Source organism: Gracilinanus agilis, chromosome 5 (genome assembly GCF_016433145.1).
Source record: "Gracilinanus agilis isolate LMUSP501 chromosome 5, AgileGrace, whole genome shotgun sequence".
Taxonomy (NCBI): Eukaryota; Metazoa; Chordata; class Mammalia; order Didelphimorphia; family Didelphidae; genus Gracilinanus; species Gracilinanus agilis.
The window spans coordinates 12,027,009-12,049,991 of record NC_058134.1 but is presented as its reverse complement, the minus strand read 5'-3'; the positions used below and the strand labels follow the sequence as shown (position 1 = coordinate 12,049,991).

Below are 22,983 nucleotides of genomic sequence, written 5' to 3'. Positions count from 1 at the left end.
TCTCTCTCTCTCTCTCTCTCTCTCTCTCTCTCTCTCTCTCTCTCTCTCTCTTTTGCTCTCTCTTGCTCTCTCTTGCTCTCTCTCGCTCTCTCTCTCCCTCCCTCTCCCCTCCATCCCTTCCCCCTTTCTTTCTCTTCTCCTTTACTTTTACTTCTTCACTTTTCCTTTCCTTTATTTCTCTCTCTCTTTCTTCCTTTCTCTTTCTCTTCTTCTCTTCCTCTCTTTCGTTCTTCTTTCTCTCCTCCATGCCTTCCTTCTTTCCCTCCCTCTCTCTTTCCTTCCCTCCCTCCCTTTCTTTCTCTTTCACCATTAAACAGCTGTTCAGGGCAAAATCCCTAAAGCTTGAAGTTTTGAAGTGTAGTCCATGAGAAACTTGGGTTTTTAAAAGCTTCTTTGAAATGGGAAGACTTACTGCTTGCATGGATTTTATTACAGGACTGGCAAATCAACATCAACTCTTGACAAAAGATTTCTTCTAAATGAACTCCTTCCTGACTTGGGATTCTTAAAGCCCCAAGCCTCCTTCAGTGCTCACCTCTGCTGCTCTCTCCTCCAGGAAGCCCTTCCCAATATTAACTGTTAGTATTCTTTCATTCTCCTCCTCCTCCTCCTCCTCACATCCCTCCTCCCACTGCAGTAGAACTGAGTCTGGATGGATACTAATAAGCTCATAGCTTGAGAAAGAAGAAACTTCAAAGGCATCTAGTTCTAGCCCTTTATTTTAGAGAGCAGGAACCTGTGGCCCAAATAGGATGGTTAATTGCCAGGCTGGAGGCCAGATATAATAAGGTTTAGGATGAGGCTTTGCCAGAGCTCCTTCTATTGCATCATCCACACCGCTCAGCCTATGGCCCAGTGCAATACTTGGCATATAGCAGGTGCTAAATAATCTTTGTTGATCTACCTTGCCTGGGTGGACTAAAAAAAAGGAATTAGAAAGAACAAATGCAGTTTCCATCTTGTCACCGTTTCTTTTTCCCTTTGATAACATTATAAAGATTGAGATGACACTGAAGACCAAAGGATCCTACAAAGCTCAAAGGCTGACCTGAGAGATCCTCTAATTCAATCTTCTCCCTTTACCTGAGGGGGAAACTGAGACCCAGGATGGGGAAGGGACTTGCCCAGGGTGACAGTGGTAGCAAGTGGCCAGGTCAGGGTTCAAGGCCTGGACCCACAGGATGACTCTGTCCTTCTTGGATAATATCACATTTTGTCTTTGTCTTTGTGTCCTGGATACTTAGGCCAATGCCAATTACATGGTAAGTACTCAATGTTGGGTGATTGATAGCCTGACTGATTGTGCCCTTCATTGAGAGGCAGCTTAGTACCATAAAAAGAGTCAGAAGTTGGAATCCACATGACTTACCATCTGGGTAACCTTGGGCAAGTGTCTTGTCTTTGGGCCTCAGTTTCCTCCCCTGTAAATTAACTATGTTTGATGAAATAATCTCTTGGGGTCCTACTGGTTCTAATTCCACGTGATTCTATGTGCTTCTAAAGCCTTTTACAGAACTCACAGTAATTCTATGTTCACTCTTGCCACTGACAATCCTTTATTAAGGGTGACAGGCGCTGTGCTAAGTAATCCTCCTCCCCCAATTAACTTCAGAGGCTCCTATACCACCTTTTGGATTAAATACAAAATCCTATGTTTGGCATTTAAGGCTCTTCCTAACGTTCTTGTCTTCTTACCTCTTCCTTTTTTATACATACCTTTTGATCCACTGACTCTGACCTCCTGGTTGTTCCCAGAAAAAAAAAAAAAAAAAAGGTTCTATAGCTCTCAGCTCCTGGTTGTCCCCTAGGCCTGGAATATATGCTTTCCCCTCACCTCCACTTACTGGCCTTCCTTCACTTCCTTTAAGTCTAAACTAAAATCCCACCTTTTACAGGAAGCATTCCCCAACCCCTTTTAATTCTGGTGTCTTCCCTCTGTTAACTGCTTCTTATTTAGCCTGTAAATAGTTCATTTCTTATATTTGTTTGCTTGTTATCTCCCCAATAGATTGTGAGCTCCTTGAGAGCAGGGACTCTCTTTTGGCTCTTTTTGTGTGTTCATTTCTTAGCACGGTGCCTGGCACATAGTAGGAGCTTTAAAAATGCTTATTGACTGAGAAAGAAAAAAGAAAATCCTTGCCCTCAAGAAACTTCCAGTGAGAAGCACTAAGTTGACTCAACTGTAACTGTAACTAAGGAAGCATTTAGTCAACCATAGAATATTACAGAGGAGAAAGGAAAGAGTCCAAAATAACCAGGTGGTTTGCTCTAGTTCCTAAGGAACTTTCTTTTCCCCAAGGAATAGGTGCTTCTGCTTTCCCCTTTGGGTTTTTCCAACCAACAGTCACAGAAGAGCCCTCAGAGGCCATTAAGATCAATCCTGCACTCTGTGCATCCCCAACAAGTGGCCATTCAGATAGGAACAGGGAAGCCACTACCTCCCAAGAATGCCCTGAGGATGCTAGATCAGAGATTTAGGGCTTAAGTACATCTGGTCTGACATCCTCCTTTTACAGATGAGGAAATTTAGGTTCCAGACAGTTCAAAAACTTGCCTCGGATCACATAATTAGGAAGAGACAGACCTAGGATTGGATCTCAGCCTCCGAAATTAATGAATAAACAAGTCTGCACATTGATTGGAGTGTGATCATAAAAATGCAGAGTGGAGCTTACTGGAGATGCCAGGAATGAGCAGGGCAGTTGTCATTTCTAGCTTTCTTCTCCACCCAAGAATTTCTGGTTATCTAGGAGTATTGCCTTGGAGCTAGGACAACAGGAAGTACATTGGTTTAAGTTAAGGAAGCAGGATTTGAATCCTAGATCTGCCACTAATTTGCTGCATGACTGAGTAAATAATGGATCTCTCCAGGCCTGTTTTCCCATCTATGAAAAAAGGATAACACCTGCCCAAACCCTAGAATTTTTCTGGGCCTCCAGTGAGGTGATGGATGTGACAAATTGTGAAATGTCCATTGAAATGTGAGGTGAACGTTCACAAGCCCATCCTCATCTTAGCTCTACCATCAGCTTATACAAGTAGTTTCAAAGAATCAGGAAGACTTGGGTTCAAATCCTGCCTAGCTTTATGATCCCAGGCAAGCCTTTCACAGTCTCAGATTTTACATGAATAAAAGTGGATATAAATAACATTTGTTTGACCTTTCACCCAGGAAGATTGTCAGGAAAGCAAGGGCCATATAAAACGGGTAGTTTTTAATCTAGAGATTAAAGAGAAGCACTATTAGGTATGATGGGAAGCCCCATGGATTCTGAAGACCTGGCCCTTCTGCTGTGTTGCTCTTATCTTTGGGTGAACCACCCACCTTCATAGTGCCTGACCCCAATTATGGGCTTAAAAGAGACATGCTTGTTGGTCAGTTAATTCTTTGTGACTCAGTTTCCTACTCTATAAAACTGGGTACATAATAACTCAACCACTTTTGAAGCTCAAATGAGATAACATACATGAAAATGCTTTTATAAGCCTCGAGACATGGTTTAACCATCAACTGGTCCAACGTTCTATAATCCCTCCTGGTTTGCCAAGTTTCCAATCTCAAGGACAAGAGGAGTCTAACCACCTTTGCTTTGAGGCCGTCACAGACTGATCAGCCTCAAGGGACTAAAACCAGCAGCAAGAAAAACCTTTTAAGCCATCTTTTGTAATATGACCTCCAGTAGACTCTTGTTCTGATGCCTTCCCAGCCATAGGAGCAACTCTGAAGACCCAAAGGCTGTCCCAGGGCTGCTAGCCCAGCTCCAATAGCTGCTCCTGAGCCGAAGAGGCTTGAGGATGCAAAGGATAAGGAGGACTCACACACCGTCCAGTGCCCAACCTTGCTAAGCTAAGAGGGCCTCGTTACGAAACTGACCACAAGGGGGATCAATTTTTCAACTTTCAAGGATGGGCCAACTCTGAAGCCATGGAGTCGTATAGTCTGGGTTGGTGGAAGGGAAAGATGGGTCCCCACAAGGTTGGAATCACCCATCTTGAAAAGCAAAAGCTTAAAATGATGGCGTGTCTACACCAATCTACACAACATGGGTCAAATTGATTTCATGGGCTTTGCTGATTTGAGCTTTCATTTTCAGCTAATTCTTTGACTATTATTAGATGTTTGATGATGTACAATTATCAGATTAGAATGCTTTAATATACATTCATTTCCCACCCACAATAGAACTATGAGATACGCTGGGATCAGAGAATCATTATTATTGATGAAAGACGGGGGAAAAACCCCCAAACCAACCAACCCTATAGTAAGAGATACTGCTGACTGTTTTTCAAACCTCTATCTTCTTTCTTACAATCAATACTATGTATTAGTTCTAAGGCAGAAGAGAGGTAAGGGCTAGGCAATGGGGGTTAAGTGACTTGGCCCGGGTCACACCACTAGGAAGTATCTAAACCACATTTGTGGCCTGGACGTCCCTTCTCCGGGCTTGGCTTTCTATCCATTGAGACACCTAGTTGCCCCCTATGGATAACATTCTGCATTTGCCAAACCAATCAATGACTCAGAAAAAATAGAAGTCAAGTCTTTGGACTCTGTGTGTCATGAACTGTGCTAACCTCTTTTTATACTAAGTTCATTGTCAATGACGTTTCTTCCCCAAGGCCTTTCCTTTCGTATCTCAGACAAAAGAGTGACTTAGTGTCTAGCACACAGTCAGAGCTTAGAAATTGCTGATTAAATGGACTGATTGAGAAGACTCCCAGGACTCGGGCGCAGAAGCGACCTCAGAGATGGACTGTTCTTACTCTTTCATTTTCCAGATTATAAATGTGAGGTCAAAAGCTTCAAACGATTTGTCTGAGCTCATAGAGAAGAGACAAGGTCAAGACCTGGGTGCCTGGATCTGGTGTCTATTGCATTTTCTTTGTCTTCTCTGGTACCATCGCTCCTTGCTGTCATCACAGCTCTCTCAGCCATTCTTCTCCATCTCTTTTCTTTGACCTCAACTTTTGAAAACTAGACTAGAGCCCATGGGAGAACTTCAAGATGTAGCCAGTCCCACCTCTGCCCCATATCTCCACAACAGGGAATACTTGCCATGACTCTTCTCACTTCAGTTCTTTCTCTGCCCTCCTACCCATTCTTTCAACCTGGACGAGTTAGATGGAGGTTAAAACAGAATGCAGTGGAAAAAAAACATTGAAGTTAGCCTTTTAGGACCCTGGGATGTCAGCTCTGGCCCTGGCCACATAGGTGGCCTGGGCCAAGACACTTCAGCTCTACTTATCTGTAAAATGAGGCCATGGGGTTCCTTTTAGCTCTAAAGTCCCCATGATTCCATGAGTCATGGAGGGACGGGATGGAGGAGGGCAGTGAAAACTCTAGCTAGAGTGGAAGAAATATTTGAGCAAGTGGAATGTTGCCAAAAATTAGAATTTCATTTAGGAACTAAGAAGGGATTTGACAAGTACTCTTTTGAGGCAAATATTTAATATTTATAATGCGGTATATTAATAGAAAGTATCATATTAGTCTATATCAATACAATATTAATTGTATTAGAAAATATATATAAAATATAATATGTAATATATATTATATATAATAATAAATATAATATATAATGTATTAGATAATAATATATTGTAGTAGATAATATATTTATGATAAATTCACATGAAAATGTATCTATCTGGATGCTACAAAGAATAATAGAGCTCCTGACATTTCTGTAGTGCTTTAAGTTTTCCAAAGCAGTTTAAACAGATTATATAATTTGATAAGTCTGGGAGACAGGGGTGCTCTAATTGTGCTCATTTTACAGCTGAATAAAATGAGGCTCAGGGTGCTGGCAGACTTGCACAGGGTCAGAGAGCTATTATGCATCAGAGGGTTCTCCTGACTTCACTCAGCTTTACATCACAAGGCTCAATGAAAGCATTATGGAGTGTGGTTTTGCTGAGTTTTACTGTCACATCCCTTTACCATGTCTCTGTCAATATGCAAGATGGACACCTGAAGATGGGTCTCTGTGCTTCTCCAGCCTGGATCTTTATGTTGTGGAAAAATGTGGAAGGGTCTCATATTCCTAGCATTCCCAGCTCTGAGGAGCCTCAGGGAGCAGCTATTCTAACTGGAAGTTGAAAGAAAATACTCTCTTCTACATTTCTAATGGAATGATCTGAGGCAGTCTCTTTGGAGAGAGTGTCCACCATCACTGGAAATCATTGCTTAAACCCTTTCAGATTATAAACCCCTTGAGGGCAGGGACTTTCCCTTTTTTTCTAATTTGTATCTCCTTCGCTTAGCATAGAGTCAGATACACAGTAGGTGCTATAAATAAATGTTCGGTGTTAATTGAATTGAATTGAGTGAGAATCTGTATACCAGTGATGATGACCCATGGGTGCCAAAGGTGGCACACAGAGGGCTCTCTGTGGGCACACAGTCACTCTACTCCTCAGAGTTTGTTACTAGAAAGGCAGAAGGACTCTGGAGGAGCTGTTCCCTTCCCTCCTCTCTACCATACCTGATGACATTTTTTCCCATCATCCTCCCCTCTGCCCAGCAGCCCAATGGAAGCACTTTCTTCCTCCCCTGTGTGGGGTAAAGGGCATTGGGGGGGGCAGGACACATAAGGCACTCATTGGGGGGGAGGGGCATGGCACGTGGTCTCTAAAAGGTTTGCCATCACTGCTTTATACACTCAAAACCAAATAGAAGAAGAGCTTTGGATAATGACCAGAAAAGGCTCAGATTCAGCCCTACATACATAATCTCCTCCTTCCCTTCCACTGTATCCAAAAAAGTATCATTTTAGTAAAGAGAAAAACAATTTAAATTTTTTTGTAAAGAGGAAAGCCTTTGTTTCCATGAAGAAGCCTAGGTTATTGCATAAAAAAGTCAGCCATAAGAAGGCACCCCTTGGAAGATAATGTGGAATAAGGAAGCCTGAATTGCTATCTTTTTTTCTATAAATAACTTCATTTTTTGCAATGAAGCATATCAATGGCAGCTCTCCTTTGGAAAGCGACAATATTGGCTCAAATAACCATTGCTGGATGGGCGACCAGGAAGCACTGAGTGATTAACAGGCTACTAGAAGCCATCCAGGGAGCTGACCTTTGCCATGAATTAAAAGCCTTTTTTATCTCTTGGGATAGCAGCATCTGGGTCAGGCAAGTGAGGTTGGAGCCAAGGATGATCCAATTGATCAAGTTCTCCTATCACTTATTCACCAGGAAACTTAAGGGAAACAAGAAGAGATGCTTTGAAAGAATGAATATGTTTAAATAGCTTCTCCAAAGGGGCTTGGCTGGAAGTGAACTACTCCAACCAGCTTTGATTAATTATAAACAATATCAAAATTATACCACAAGGCGAAGAAATGATCTATCCATTTCCAAGGAACACGACTACTCTTTGAATAGTTCCATGGCACAGATGGTCATTTAGAGAACTTGGATTCAAAATGTTGGCCTTAAATGGTCAATAAAATGACTTTGGGTGGGGAAAGGATGGAACTGAAACGCACACCTATAAGGTACACATTTAACTAGAAGGCTAAGTGATCCTTTTTTGGCTGAGAAACAAGCCAATTTTAACAGGTGTGGTTAAAAAAACTCTCTAAATGGCTAGAAAATATTATTATTTTCCCCAACTATTTAATATCTTTGGATGAAAGTTCATTGAGAAAGGTTGGGAAAAAAAACTGGAAAAATAGCACTGGATTTTTTGTTTCTTGATTAAATATTTTCTTTTTGTACTTAGCAAAAGGAAAGCTAGAGAAAAACTCAGCTTGGCAGCTAACGCCTTTCCCAGTCCGGCCCCAGGCCTCCTTTCCAGGATCATTACACATGATTCCTCTTCCCACATTCTCTATTCCAGCCAAACTGGCCAACTTGGTCTTCCTGAACTCAGAATCACATCTTTCATCTCCGAGCATTTGCCCAGGTTGTCCCGCCTCAGTTGGCCAGTTCGTATCCTCAAGATCTTTCAATGCTGAGCTCAGGAACCCCTTCCTGGAGGAAGGCTTTTCTAAACTCCTAGTTTGGGGAGCCCCCTAACCTCCTCCAGTGATCTGATCCTTTCATAGGTGTATAAATAAATACAGTCCCCTTCCCCAGATCATTTAGGGGTTTAAGAAGGAAAGAGATTGGCTTCTGATTTGTTCTGTATCCTTGGGGGCTCTGAGACAATCTCCTGCAAAGAAGAGGAACTCAGTCTATGGGACTGAATTACCTTTTTATGCACTTTGAAAAGTAAATATAGATTTGGATTTCACATTGTTTTCCTGCCTCTATTTGACATACTAGCTGAGTGCAGCACCCTGTAACGTTAGGCTTTCAGAGGAGGGAAATGGCTTTAGATTCAAAGCCAAATGGAAGAATGATTAATCCCATAGCATAGGTGGGGGTGGGGTGGCCCAGGGATCATGTTCTGGGCTCTGTAATTAAATGCAAAGATGATCTGTTTGGGGGAGCGAAACATCTCTGCCCCCGTCAGTATGGAAGACAAGAGTTTGCAGTGTGCGACTCCACTTTTATCAAGGCTAAAGGGGCAGAAGGGTAGAAGAGACAGAAACCAACTAGGCAATGACTGGGCAGAAGGATGCTCTGTTTGCTTCCATCTTGCTTTTGGTGAAGGCATTATTGGAGAAACTAACATGTTGCTTGATCTTTCCTCTCTCTCTTTTTATTTATTTTTTTTTTTTAAATTTCTAAGGTGGGGGGGAACCACCTGTATTGATTTAATCTTTCTTTGCATCTCTGTCATTTCCTACAGTGTCTGGCAACAGTAAGAACTTAACAAATGCTTGTTGATCTGCCGATTTCTTTTGTATTTCTTGGGAGTGTACTAAGTTCCAGCATAAGGACTGCTATTCTGATTTCACTGGGCCTTTCATAGGGCTCCCCCCCAGGGAGGAAATTTCCTCTGCCAATCCAGGCAGTGTCCTTGTACCAGCTAGGAAGTGATTTCTGAACCACTGAGAGAACAATGACTCAGAGTCCTACAGAGGCTCTCTATTTACCATGCTTCCTCTGGGACATTCCATCCATGTGGTGTGCCCCCCAAAACCATCCTCTAAACTCCCTGAAGGCGGGAACTGTTCATTTAAGGTTTTGAAAGGTAGATTGAATTAAGCTGAATGAGGGAAGACACCAAATCCCCTAGACAGGATTGCTAGGGAAGCCCAAGGGCTGGGAGGGGAGACTATGGCAAAAGCTGTCTGCTGAATAAGAGAGGGAGCCTCTGCGGGAGAACCTCCCCGCCCAGGTAAATCCTGGCTTCTTATTCCACTCCTTTGATCTGAGGAAAGGCTTTCCCTTATTGTAGAGAAAACAAACACAGTTAGTTACATTTTATAAAGTGCGCTTTGGAATGGAGCAAGACCAGCCTTCAGCAAAATGGCAGAGCAGGCAAAAAGTGCCCGGGGCGCTCCCCGCACTGTGGAGGCGGCCCCTTCCCCACCGCAATCTCCTTTCTTCTCCCAGATGCCCAACATTAGCCCTTTGGGGACTGTCTCGAGAAGGTACCTGCTGAGCTAATTCACAGGAAGGTGTTAGTGAGGAGGGCCTGGTTTAAAAGGGAATTCTCTAGAGGGAGCAGCACTGGGCGGGGTTCTAATGTTGACATTAAAGGCAGAAGGCAGACAACTGGGGAGTCAAAGGGCCACCTGAAGGTTCCTTAAAGGCTATCCTGGCCCTGGCTGTCTCCTTCTTGGGTCTTGGGTCAGGCACGGCCCCCGGCCGGCCCCCTTCGCTTCTCAGCTTCTCAAACACTTTCTCTTCTTCTGCCAACTTTTCAAACCCAAATGCGGTTCCTTGGAGAGCCCGCTTCAGGCAGCTCTTTGGGGAAAGCTAGAATTTCTCCGGGTTGTCGCCTTTCAAAACCCAGCCTTGTCCCGGGGAGGCGCCCAGACTTCTGAGGAGGAGGATGATAGCGAGAAGCCTTCCCCAAAGAGTTAGGGAGCACGAGCACTGCTCATTGGAGTCCTCCCGCCTCAGGCACACCGCACGGAACGTGGCCCGACAAATTCTCATGTGTCCTCCTTGTTTCCATGTATGAAACGGATGATGAAAAGGAGCTCAGCCTGGGCGGAGAAGGCACACCTGTTTTGGCAGGAGGGGCACCCGTTTAAAGCGCTCTCTCTGCCACTTGCTCTCTAGATGACGCGGGCCAACTCCCTTTTCCCCACTCTTCTTCGCTTCGGGTCTTCATTTAGTAAAATTAAAAGACTGACCGAAATGTAAAGGATCCACCCAGATGCTGCTTATCTATCTATCTATCTATTTATTTATTTAGCTATTTACTTTTTTATTTGTTTGTTTGTTTGTTTATTTATTTATTTTAAGCCCTTACCTAGCCTTGGCCAAAGAAGGGCAAAATGCCAGCTTGTCAAAGTTATTACAATATTCTTCCTCTGAAAACCTTGCCTTCAGTCTTAGACTCAGTACTACGCATTGGTTCCAAGGCAGAAGAGCCCTAAGGGCAAGCCAGTGACTTGCCCAGGGGCACACAGATAGAAAGTGTCTGAGGTCAAATTTGAACCCAGGACTTCAGAGCTCTGGGCCTGGCTCTCAATCCACTAAGCCACCCAGCTGCCCCTACAACATCTTTTTTTTTTTTTAAATTGAACGTTTTTATTTAATTAATTAATTTAGAATATTCTTCCATGGTTCCATGATTCAAATTCTTTCCCTCCCCTCCCATATCGCCCTTCCCTAGCAGACAAGCAATTCCACTGGGTTTTACATATATCATTGATCAAGACCTATTTCCATATTATTGATAATTGCACTAGGGTGATCACTTAGAGTCTATATTGCTAATCATATCCCCATGGAACCATTTGTTCAAGTAGTTGTTTTTTTGTTTTTTTGTTTTTTTTTTTTTTTTTTTTTTTGTCTTCTGTGTTTCTACTCCCCCAGTTCTCTATGGAGAGCTTCTTTCTAAATTGTCCTGGATCATTGCATTGCTGCTAACCTACAACATTCTTTAAGGAAATGACAGGCTCAAAAATTTACCAGTGATGATTTTTGAGAACCTGCATTAAAGGAATGACAGAAATATACTTGTACGACATGTATATCACCAAGTTTCGTATATAGTACTGGAGTAAATTTTAGCCTTACCATGAAAGTTATCTTGTCAAATGGTCAAACAACCTTAGCATTTCCTAGTTCAGTTTCAGCCTAAATTAGGTTGTATTTTTATTATTTTACAGTTTTAGTGTTTTCCTGGTTCTGTACATTTAAGCCAAAGAGAATACAAAAAATGACCACAGTAGATGTTCTCGGCTACAGACATTTGATTACAAATTCTTTAGAAGTCAATATTTCCTTTGGCTGTGGTTCTCCCTAGTGCCTACTACAATGCCTTTCACATCATAGATCATCAGAGATAATCGATGTTGGTTGAGTGAATTGTTGTTAAAAATGTCATGTCCGTTATAGAAGTCCAGGATAGAGTCAGAATCCTATTAGTTCTTAGGATCATAGAACTGGATGGGACCTTAGAAGACAGCCAGACTCAGATTGAAACCCAGAGCCATTCATTTTTCCAAATTAACAAGGGCCAAAGGTGGCAGAGTCTGGATTTGAATTCAGGTTTTTTTATTTTTTATTTTTAGACTTCTTCCCATTATTCCCTACACTATTCTTGCCATCTAGACTGATTAAAGAGAAAAAAAAAAAACGAACACAAATAAACTGAGGAGAAGAAGCAAGCATTTCTGTGCTAAGCACTTTGTAAATATTATCTCATTTGATCTTCACAACCATCCTAGGAGATAGGTGCTCTTCTTATCTCCATTTTATAGATGAAGACACTGAGACAGACAGAGGTTAAATGACATACCCAGGGTCACCCATCTTCTAATCATCTGACATAGAATTTGAACTGAGATCTTCTTGATTCCAAGTGTAGTGTTCTATTCATTTTACTACCTGACTGACATGTATATGCTTTATATAAATTATACGATTTACTTTTTATTTCTATTTCAGACTAACTCTATGATTTCGCTGGTCTTGGAAACTTTGTGTGCAAAATCTCACACTATCCCTGTAGCTCAGCAACTATTCTCCAATGGACAGTTTGAGGGAATTACTCACTGTTTATTATATTACAAACAAAACAGCTCACCCTACAGCTCTCTTATCAGCCCTTTTCTACTTCAAAGGCTTTGCTGTTTGTTTGCATTATCCTGTGTATTCGTAGTAGATTACCGAAATGAAGTAAATTAGAGAAGCCCAAGATCCCAAAGAGAAGCCAAGGTGTGGATTGACTAGAGGACCTAAAATTAAGACCTGGATTTAAATTTCACTTCTGAACAAATTAATTGCCCTCTCTGAGGTTCAGGCAACAAATTTTTTTTTTTTTTAAAGAGTAAAGGCTCATAGGAATGTATATTTACAGGTGGGAAAATGCCAGAGCAACATCATCAGTCTAAAAATAAGGAAACTGAGGATGTGAAGTGACTTGCCCTAGGTCAGAGAGGTCCTTAAGTGACAGAATTTTAAAGGGAAGTCCTTTATTTTAAATCCAGGTTTTTTTGAATATAAGTTCCTTGAAGGTAGAGACTAATTCTATTTTTTATTTGAATTCTCCAGCTCTTGGCATAGCAGAGCATATTGTAGCAGCTTAAAAAAAATACAAAACAAAACAGCCTTGCTCTATTGAGTTAGATTGAACAGACAAGGTGTTATTTGACTTAGTGGAGGAAACTTACACCTTTCTTTTGGATATTCCTCTTCTACACCTGAGGTCATTTAGTATGTACTTAATAAAAGTTTTTTCATTGATGATTAAATATTCACCTCAGGACCTGCAACTTCATAATCCGAGGTTATTTCAGTTTCCTTTCATTTCTAAATTGTAAAAATTTGGGGGCAGCTGGGTAACTCAGTGGATTGAGAGCCAGGCCTAGAGACAGGAGGTCCTAGGTTCAAATCCAGCCTCAGACACTTCCCAGCTGGGTGACCCTGGGCAAGTCACTTGACCCCCATGGCCCACCCTTACCACTCTTCCACCTATGAGTCAATACACAGAAGTTAAGGGTTTAAAAAAAAATGAGTCAAGAATACCCAGAATTAAGATTATGAGAGACAGTTTGACAGCCCCATAGAAATAGCCCAGAAATATCTTAAACTGGGAGGGGGGAGGTGTTCTTTACCAAGTAAGGGAGTGGTTTTGCCATTTCCTTCTCAGCTCATTTTACAGATTAAGAAACTAAGGCAAACGGGGGTCATTCGATTTCAAGCAGCTAGTAAGTGTCTGAAGCCAGATTTGAATTAATGAAGATGCCAGTCTTCCTGCTGCCAAGCCCAGTGCTCTATCAGTACCCCATTTGGCTGGCCCCCCAGTTTCATAGGGGAGATGATAAACAACTATATGAAACAAGCTATAAACAGACTGACTTGGAAATAATTAAGAGGGAAGACCCAAGAAGTAAGAGGGTTTGAGAAAGCTGTTCAAGATGGATTTTCATTGGGACTTAAAGGAAGGAGGAGGCAGCAATGAAGAAGGAAAGCATGGCAGGCAGGGGAGATGAGCAGAAAGCTGCCCTGAGCTTCAAGATGGAAGATCTTGTTCATGGAACAGCCACAAGGCTAATGTCATTGGATTGGAGAATAAGCCGTGTAAGAAGCCTGGAAAGGTATGAGAGGACGAGGTTATGAAAGACTTTGAATTCCAAACACGGGGTTTTGTATTTGATTCTGGAAGTGAGAGGCAGCTGCCCCGTTTATTGGGTGAGGTGGCATGGGCAGATCAGCATTTTAGGAAAATTGCTTAGGTGGCTGAATGAGGCAAGAGTTAGAGTGGGGAGAGACTTAAAGCAGGCTGATCTACCTTCCAGCAGTTACTGTAGTAATCAAGGCATGAGGGGACGAGGGCCTGAACCAGGGAGGGGGCAGTGTTAGGGGGCCACAGCCCAGGGATGGGCACTGAGTGTGTACATTGGGGAGACGGACAAGTTATGCAACTGCTTGACCTTGGAGGTTTGGGGGGGTGCAGGTAGAGATCCTGAGGACTCCAAGATGACTCTTTTTTTTAAAAAAAAAAAATGTTTTTAAACCCTTAACTTCTGTGTATTGGCTCCTAGGTGGAAGAGTGGTAAGGGTGGGCCATGGGGGTCAAGTGACTTGCCCAGGGTCACACAGCTGGGAAGTATCTGAGGCCAGATTTGAACCTAGGACCTCCCTTCTCTAGGTCTGACTCTCAATCCACTGAGCTACCCAGCTGCCCCCTCCAAGATGACTTTAAGTGATAAGCCTGGGAAGGTGGCATTGCCCTCTTTGGTGGTAGGGAAGGTAGGACTCAGGAAGGGTGTTTTTGGGGAGAGGAATAATAAGTTTCATTTTGAACATGTAAAGTTTAACATATCTACTGGACATCTAGTTTGGGATATGTGAAAAGCAGTTGGAAATGCAAGAAAGGAGAGATGATGGATGGGGCGGAATATGCGGAGATTTGACAATCATCTGCATAGACAGGGCAATGAAATGCATGGGAACTGAGGAGATCGCCCAGTAAAGCAGTACGAAGGAAGAAGAAGGCCCGGGACAGAACCCTGAGGGTCACCCATGGTTAGAAGGTGTGATCTGGAGGAACCAGCAAAGGAGTCAGAAAAGGAGTGGTCAGAAAAGCAGGAGAGACTTTTCCTGAAAACCTCCAGAGAAGAAAATACAAAGGGGGGAAGAGAGTGAACATGAGTGATCAATGCTACAGGGAAGTCAAAGGGAATGAGGACAGAAGAACAGCTGAGGAATTGGAAGATAAAAGAAGATTGGTAACTTTGGAGGGAGCAGTTTCTGGGGACAAGGAGGCTGGACTGTAAGGGGTTAAAATGAGAGCAAGAGGAAAGAGAGTGGGGGCTTCGAGTTAGATGCACTTTTCAAGGTTTTTAGCGAAGAAGAGATACGGGATGGTAGTGGGGATGGAAAGATCGAATGAGGGCTTGACAGGATGGTGGAGGACACATGGGAATGATTTCAGGCAGTAGGAAATGGGCCAATAGAGAGGGAGAAATGGAAAAAAAAAGTGACAGTGGGGATGATGGAGGAGGCAGTCTGTTCGAGAAGGGAGGGTGAATGGGATTGCTTGAACATGTAGAGGGGTTAGTCTTGGTAAGGAGTAAGGCCATCTCTTCTTGGGATGCAGGGATAAAGAAGGAGAACGAGAGAGAAGACACAAGGACAAAGGGAAAAGAGGGAGCTCATGGTGAATGGCCCTAATTTTTTTTTTTAATAGGAAGCAAGGATGCCAGCTCTGAGGATGAAGGGAAGTTTGAAGAGGGACAAGAAGCTTCTGGGGACAGTGAGTTATACTGTCACTTACCCTCCTAGTGCTCCGGGTTACTGTAAGACTGTAAGGTACAGAGAAGGTGCCTATCTGCCCTGAGAGAGAAAATTCCCTCCTAAAAGCTTCCAACCCTAAAACAATAAATAAATACAAATAAGACCAAATCCCAAGCCCAGTCTCCAACCCCATCCCTAATAGCTAGATCAGAAACCTTTTCCATAGTGTTAGCAATCAAAGGCTAGAAGGCTGCATTTGACATCACACATTCAATCAAGTCAACAAGTACTTAAATCCCTTTTATGTTTCAGAAACATTGCTAAGCACTCAAAATCAGGGTGAAGGTAACTCAGTGACATCATCCCAAATGTCTTCTCTGGCTTGAGAAGAATGCTTTAGGGGGCTCCCAGAGAAATCCTTACGGGTTGCAAAGCATCTCAAGCCTGAAAAGTGATCCAGAGCACTAGCCCCTTTCCTACATTAAAGGATACTCCCCCACCCCTCCTCTCCAGCCCAGTGAGCCTAGCCTTGTGTGTGTACTGCTCTCGGGTTAGGATGTTTTCACCTGGAAAAAAGACACTTTTGTCACTTTCTCTTGCCATGGGACTAGCGGTGGTATGTGGGAAAACACTCTGCTTCCTTCCATTGGGGTGCAATGAATTATTCTGAATGTTGCACCTTTTCTCACTTTATAAAAGCTATTTTGAATTCACAGGAGCCTCTAATGAGTAACCAGGAGGAAAAGTAATTCTGATCGCTGCTTTGGACATGGGGTTGGATGGAGAAGGAATCTGTGGGAATAAAATATTAGTGAAATATATCCGAAACAGTTTAGGGAGGCTAAGCTCCCCAAAGGAAGCCAATGGGGATTCCATTATACATCTCATTTCATAGGTTAAGACATGGCCACTTTAATTAGTTTCAAGCAGCAATTTGGATTAAAGAGTCCGTCTCTTGGAGCTGGTTTTCTTCTAGCAAACAACTTCCAATAAATAATTAAGCTTTTCTAGCTTTTGGAGGTCAAAGGGAAGCTGCTCCTGGGGTTGTTAAGTAAAGATTAACATCAAAATTTAAAATGTAGATTCTGGCAAACTTAAGAGCATAAATCAGACCAACAGCATTGTTTTAAAGCCACAGTTGAAGTATATGAAGGAGCCAAGGGATCCTTCAGGTCCTGATAGCAACAAGGTAGAAGAAGTCAAGGAGATCTCAGGTCTAAGGCAATTCACCTTACTTATCTGAGCCTCAGTCTCTTCTTCTGCGGAATGGGTTACAAATATCTATGGTGCTCCCTAGTTTGTAGGACTGTGGGGAATTGGGGGGAAGGGCCTTTGGAGAAAGAGGCTAGGCAGCATAGTATGCCCTAATCATTGGGGGTTAAGTACCATTTAGTGGTACAAAGTCAATTAGAGTTATAGGAGGTAGGAGGGCTAGACTATATAGAGATCATAGCTCTAAAGAGAGATGGGGCTTTGGAGGTCCCCCTATTAACTCCTTCCTTTTCCAAATGAGCAAACTGAAGCCCAAGGAGGTTATAAATGACTTGCCCAAGATAATTAAGTGCCAGAGGCATGATTGAAATCCGACCCTTCCATTTGAGAGCCAGTGGTGTTCCCCTCTTCCCCAGTTGCAGGCATTTGAAGTACTGCGCGTGTTTATGACCTAGCTGTGAAGTTTAAGGGACAGTTCTCAGGTAAAAATCGGAACACTGAAGTGGAAAGAATGCTGACTTTGGAGTCAAAGCACTTGGATTCATTCCTGTTTTTCCACTTACGATTACCGGGGTGGCCTTGGGTAAGCCATTTACCCTTATCGAACTTCACTTTCCTCATGGGTAAAATAGGGAGGTTGGTTGGGCTAATGGCTTCTAAGGTCCGGTCCATGCCTGAATCTAGGACCGGGGACATCTGCCTCCCTCTCCGCACACCCAAACGCTCACTGAACCATCCTCAAGCCCGGGGCAATAAGTGAGGCCTGGGGACAGAGAAGCTAGAAAGAATCCTCCCGGGAGGCACCGGAATGTCGTTGTCTCCTCAGTAAACAGAAGCTGGATTGCAGACTTGCCACTGCCCGGTTTCTCTCCGAGCACTCGCTCCCTAATCCCGGGCCCTTGAGCCTCTCAAGATACACCTGGCCAGGCTGGAGGCACCTGCTTCAGGACCTTCCTCCGGTGTAGGGGGGCAGCTGTCAGGCAGGCAAGCCAGCTCTGCAGCCAGCCACCAGCCCAAACCTATCCGGACACAATTGGTCAGGCAGCCTGAGGCTCCTTCCTGAGAAAGGCAGTTCCTTCTCTTTACCTGGCTACTGCACCAGACACCTGGCAGGCGACGCACCCCCGAGCCCAGCGCGGCCCCTGCCGCTCTGCCCACCAAGCCGCGTCACTTACCACCACTCTCTCCCAGTCCGAAAGCCATGGAGAACAGGCAGGCGGCCCCAAGCACGGGCCCCGGAGCTCGGCGGCCCTTCTGCAGGCACACCATGCCGGCTGCAGTCCAGAGCGCCAAGGCCGAGCCCCACATCGCTGGCAGCGCACGGAAGGCGGCCCCTCCTGGCCACTGGCTTCAAGCTCTGGGGCTCGTCTCCCGCCTAGGTTTGGGGCAGCCCGGCGGGGAAGTCCTTCGGGGCCAAGTTTCAGTCGCACGTCTCTCCTTTCCAGTGCTGGCAGGGCTCAGTGCCTTGGGGCGCCCTCTCGGCTGGGAGCTGGAGCGGGGCCAGAGCCCGAGCGGGGCACAGCATGTCAGGGCGGCCGCCGGACTCCGGGCACTTCGCACAATGGGCTCGGGAGCTGGGCTGGGGCACGAAGGCGAGGCAGAGTCCGGAGAGGGGCAGCGGCGGGCGCTCTCGCTTCATTCAGGGCGAGCCTCGGAGCCAGCGCGCGGGGGCCGGTCCGGCTGCCCGCGCCCCAGCCCCCGCCCGGCCGGCCCGGGACAAAGGGCTTTTGTTCCTAGCTCTGCCCGCGGCCGCCCCCGACGGAGCCGCTGCGGCATCAATCAGCTCGGCGGGAGCCTGCCCCGAACAAAGCGCCCGGCGGCGGGGGGGCGGGGGGAGCGAGCGGGCTCCGGGCCCAGCCCCAGGACGGAGTGGCCCTGGCCGGGAACTGGGAGGCTCCGAGCCACAGGTGGCCAAAGCTGCGCTCCGGCTGCCCGGGGGACCGAGCTGCTACACCGTCCGAAGGCAGCCCCGAGTCGGGCTGTAGCTGGGCAACGGAGGCTGGAGCCGCTGCTCCTTCTCGGGTAGCAGAAGGCGCGCGCTGGAGCGGCCCCTGGCAGGGCGCACAGGCAGCGGCCACGTCGAGTTTCTCGGCTGGCGGGCCAGGGATGCTGCTTTGGAGACTAGGTGAAGGGGGCGGGCGCGGGGGGTGTGGTGGGGCTAGAGGGGCCCCAGGCACGTCCCGAGGGGGGGAGGGAGGTAAGAGGAGGCTGGGCTCCCCCCTCCTCTTTCTCCTCCCCCCTTTGGAGCCTGTGAACTGCTCTCGCCGCTGTTCAGGCGCAGAGTCCCTAGCGCTCAGGGGCCTAGAGCGCAGCCCAGCCGGGAACAGATTTTAGTAGCGAAGGGCTGGGACGGGGGCTGCTGAGTACCGGGGTCTTCCAGCTAGGCCTAGCTCGTCCCTTTGGGGCTCCTGAGGCAGCTGGGACCGCGCGACTCCTGCGACTCGGCAGTTGCTAAGAGACAGGCGCGGGTTCCAAGCCCGCCCGGGAGATCTGGGCTGGGGCCGCGGAGGCTGCGGGCGCGTGGGCGGGACATTGGTGAAGTATGAAGTCACCGGCCCACACTCTTTCTTTGTTTTGCTCAGCCCTGTGTGGATGGATGTGTGTGCGCTTTCTCTCCCGTCCTTCCCCCACCCCATTACCCCTGGGTCTGAGAGAGGCTGAACCGTGTCCACATCGCAGGATCCGCGGCATCGCGGCTCCCCCCCCACCCCCCACTTCCCCACCCTCGGCTTCCCTAAGCTTCCCGCCCACTCCCTGCCTGAGCTGCAGCAGTCCGCAGAGCCCTCCTCCTCGCCTTGCTTGGCCAGCCGACCTCCTGCTGGTCCCGACGTACTCACTGACCGGGAGCTGCTCTCGGGAGCGGGAGAACCCGATCTCTGCCAAAGCTCTCTTCCTTCCTGGGATCACACCAAGCGCCCCTGATTCCCAGCTCCGAGGGTCCGAGCCTGAGGCCGGCAGTGGCATAAGAGTTCGGTCCTCTCCTCCAGTCACTTCCCAGACCGGCGCCAGCCACTCCGCTCCCGGGTGGCTAATGCTCCGGCTCCTCGCGCATCGTTACGTGGTGGGTCAGCGTTCTCCCCACTTCAGTGTAGTCTCTGGCCACAGCTAGCAAGAGAACAAAGAGTGGAGAGCCGTCCGCCTTGCCCTTCGGGGGAGGGGAAAGAGGACTCTAAACTACCGGGGGACACAGAGATACAGAGAGATAGGATGCAGAGATCGAGAGGGAGACAGCCAGAGAGAAGCTGCTGACCTTTTCAGACCTAAAGTCTGCAGAGACAAATGAGGAAGTGATGAGAACGCAGCCTGCTCCTGGAGCGGTCTCACTACCTCCCTCCAGGCACCACCAGGCTGGAAGCCCCCTGCCCCACCCTCATTCCCTGCACGTCGTCTTGTTCTAGGGGTATTACTGGTGCAGCCTGGTTCTTGCGAAGTTAGCGGGTTCCCCTGCCTCTCAAATGATTATCCCCATTAAAAGCATTTAGAATATTTGGGACCTCTTGGGGCAGGTAAAGGAGAAAAGCCATCAGTTTCCCCCTCTGAGCAAACTGGTGAAGTGGAAAAGGAGGGGAATCGGAGGCAGAGGGCTTGGGGCTTCTTTCCTCCCCCCCACCTTCCTCCCTTCTCTCTCTCCCTTAAAGACATCTTATTGTCTTTGAGGAATGATTTTGCCCCAGATACTGCAATTCAGAAGAGGCACAAAGTCGCACATGCACACACTCCAAAGAATCTGTGATCTAATTGCTCTGGAAGTTTCCTCTCCATAAATGAGGACTCCAGAGGACCCTCGACTTCTCATGCTTTGCACTCTTCTCTACATCCTCCCTTACAGGGTCAACCCAAGAACTAGAGGCCTTCTTCCTAGATTACTCCTGGAAAAGGGAACTCAAAGTAAATAAGTGAAGGGATGGACCCACTGGGAGCATCTGAAAGACTTCTGGAAGGGACACTTCAGCTGAGTCCTGAGGGTACTTTCTTTAGGGTCTTTGGACTAAGACCTGGGAAAGACTTCAGGCAGCATCGGATCAAAACCCAATCAGTTTTCTCTGATGGGAAAAGTGAAATCTGGGCAGGACCATATCTTGTCTGAAGTCACCCATGTCATCATGAGCAGAACTGGCATCTGACCCCCAGATCTTCAGACACTTCTAATCCACTGACTTCTCCAGCAAAGATCATGTTCATCTGGGGCTTCTGTTCTCTCTGGAAATGGGAACTTTTCAGGAAAACTGAAAGGCCCAATTCTAAGATCACTAAGGACCCTTCTACTTCTAAAGCCCAGTAGTTTCCATATTCATATTTGGAAGCAATTGCTAGGTAGGTGGCTCAGTTTTCCCTTGCCTAATTACTAATTGAGGTAGTGGAAAGTACCAAATTAAGTGGCCTCATGCACAGAAAATTTCCGGAGTTCAGGTGTTGTGCCTATTGCCCTTAGAGTAGGTGAGAAAAGAGGTCAGAAGGATGTTGGTGACAAGTCCCTCATCTGACTGGTGGCCCTGCCTTCTGGCTCTTATAGGTGCTCTTGCCCCTAAAGAAATTCTACTCAGAAAACTGTGGCACCATGATATTTTATGGTAACTGAAGTCCAGAGATACAATGAAACAGGTCTGCAACAGAATTTATTAGCTTGCCTCTCTCCCTCCCAAGTTCTTCCTAACTTTCCTGTTTCTGTAGGGGACACCACCATTCTTCCACTTGTCTAGGTGCCCAGCCTTGCTGTCATCCTTCCACCCTTTATTCTCATTGATACCCCGTACTCAGTTATCAAATCTTGTCCATTCTTTCTCTATGACATATTCCCCTTCTATTCCATGTTCTCCATTCATCTGGCCACTGCCTTAGTTCGCTTACTCATCTTCCTCTGCTTTGTTAATATAATTACCTCCTCCCTGGTGTTCCTGCATCCTGTTTCTTTCCTCTGCAATCTACCCCTCCTTTCATATTCCAGAATGATCAATATTTATTAAGCACCAATTTTATGTCAACTATGAAGCGAATTGTTTTGGGCTACAAAAACAAAAATGGAAACAGTCCCTGATCACCAGGAACTTCAATTTTATCAGATGTTCATCAAGTATAGCTCTCAGGAAATCACTCTCCCAATCAAGAAGGCTCACCAATGGCTCCTTATCAACTCTAATGCAAAATGCAAACTCCTGTGTATGACATCAATTGTCATAGATAGGTGTTGCCAAAGAGGGAGCAGCTGGTTGATAGATACTCCCCCTCTCTCTTCCCAATATCCCTTTTCTCCAGATATTTAATCAGCTATACCCCATCATAATAATAACTTAATTTTTTTTCTTCTCATTAGTAAGAAGGCCACCCTAATCCCTTGGGTCTTCTTAGTCCAGGTCTTTGCTGTTTTATATAGCTGATATCATAGAAAAATAAAAACAAATGAAAAAAAAAAACAGGCAAAATAACAGCTCAGAGCCCCCAATTAGGAAAATTCCTAATATTTAGGCATATGTTGGTTTCCCTTTACCAAATTAAATTTATACTCATTTCTTGTCTGTTATTGGCCATACATGGGAGAGGGAAGTTGGGAAAGAGGCACCATTTTTATTGGAGAGTCCCAGTCCTTGAACAGGTAGGTGTCATTAGTGGCTTCAGCTTGTTTCCTACTCCAATATGCATGTAGGGACTGGGAATCCTCCCCTTTTCACTTTGACCTCTCATCTGTGGCTCCTGTGGTGATTACTTTGCCTCCCTCACTCTGCTCATTAAATTTTGGACAAGGATGGCAAGGGTGACCTGTACTGCTGCTGCTGGGCAGCTCTTGAGGGGCCCCTACTCCTTCCTGCCTCCCATTTCTTGAAAGGTCTATTCCCTTTTTAGAGTTCCAGAACCTGGTTCAATTTTGCCTTCTGACTTAAAGATCAGGCTCCAAGAGATTTTCAGGACAAAGAAAGAATACTTCTCCTTCTGAACCACAATCCCAAGATAGTCACTTCTCTGACCCCCCATCATGGAAGTTTAACATTTAATGCCTCCAAGTAGAAGGTAAGTTTATTATGCCTGGCATATAGCAGATACTTTGTGAACTCACAATCTGTCTCCCAGTGATGCTTCCTAAATGATTCCTTATCAGTCCCTTCAAGTCCTTTATGTTCTAGTCAAAGGATTTACTTGCTCTTTCCATGAGGAGATTTCATTTCTTCTTTTACCCAGAATGTTGCCCCGACCTGGGATGATCTCCTCATTTCTGCCTCTCAGAACCCCTCGCTCCCCACAAATCTTGGCTTTAACTAACTTGCAGTTTTAACTCTTAAGTGAGGCCTTTCCTGCTTCTCCTAGTGGTTGATGTTAGACCCTGAAGTCACAATATATAGTTTAAATTTACTTAATTGTGGAATCCTGCTTGCTTGTTTTTTATCCCTTTAAAAGAATGTAAGCACCCTGAGGGCAAAAGTTATTTAATATTTTGCCTCTGAATTTCCAATACCTGACACAGTGTCTGGCACATAGTAGGTGCTAAAAAATGTCCGCTGGATTCGATTGAAATAA

General features: G+C 45.6%; 1 protein-coding gene across 1 annotated transcript in view; it reads right to left on the bottom strand.

The window, feature by feature from the left end:
• Positions 1-18,391, bottom strand: part of ITGB8 (integrin subunit beta 8) — a 96,586-nt gene extending 78,195 nt beyond the window's left edge. Inside the window, exon 1 of the mRNA XM_044678852.1 lies at positions 17,652-18,391. Within this exon, the coding sequence (XP_044534787.1) occupies positions 17,652-17,784 (133 nt within the window). The 5' untranslated portion in view covers positions 17,785-18,391. The remainder of the gene's footprint in view (positions 1-17,651) is intronic.
• Positions 18,392-22,983: the final 4,592 nt, after the last annotated feature.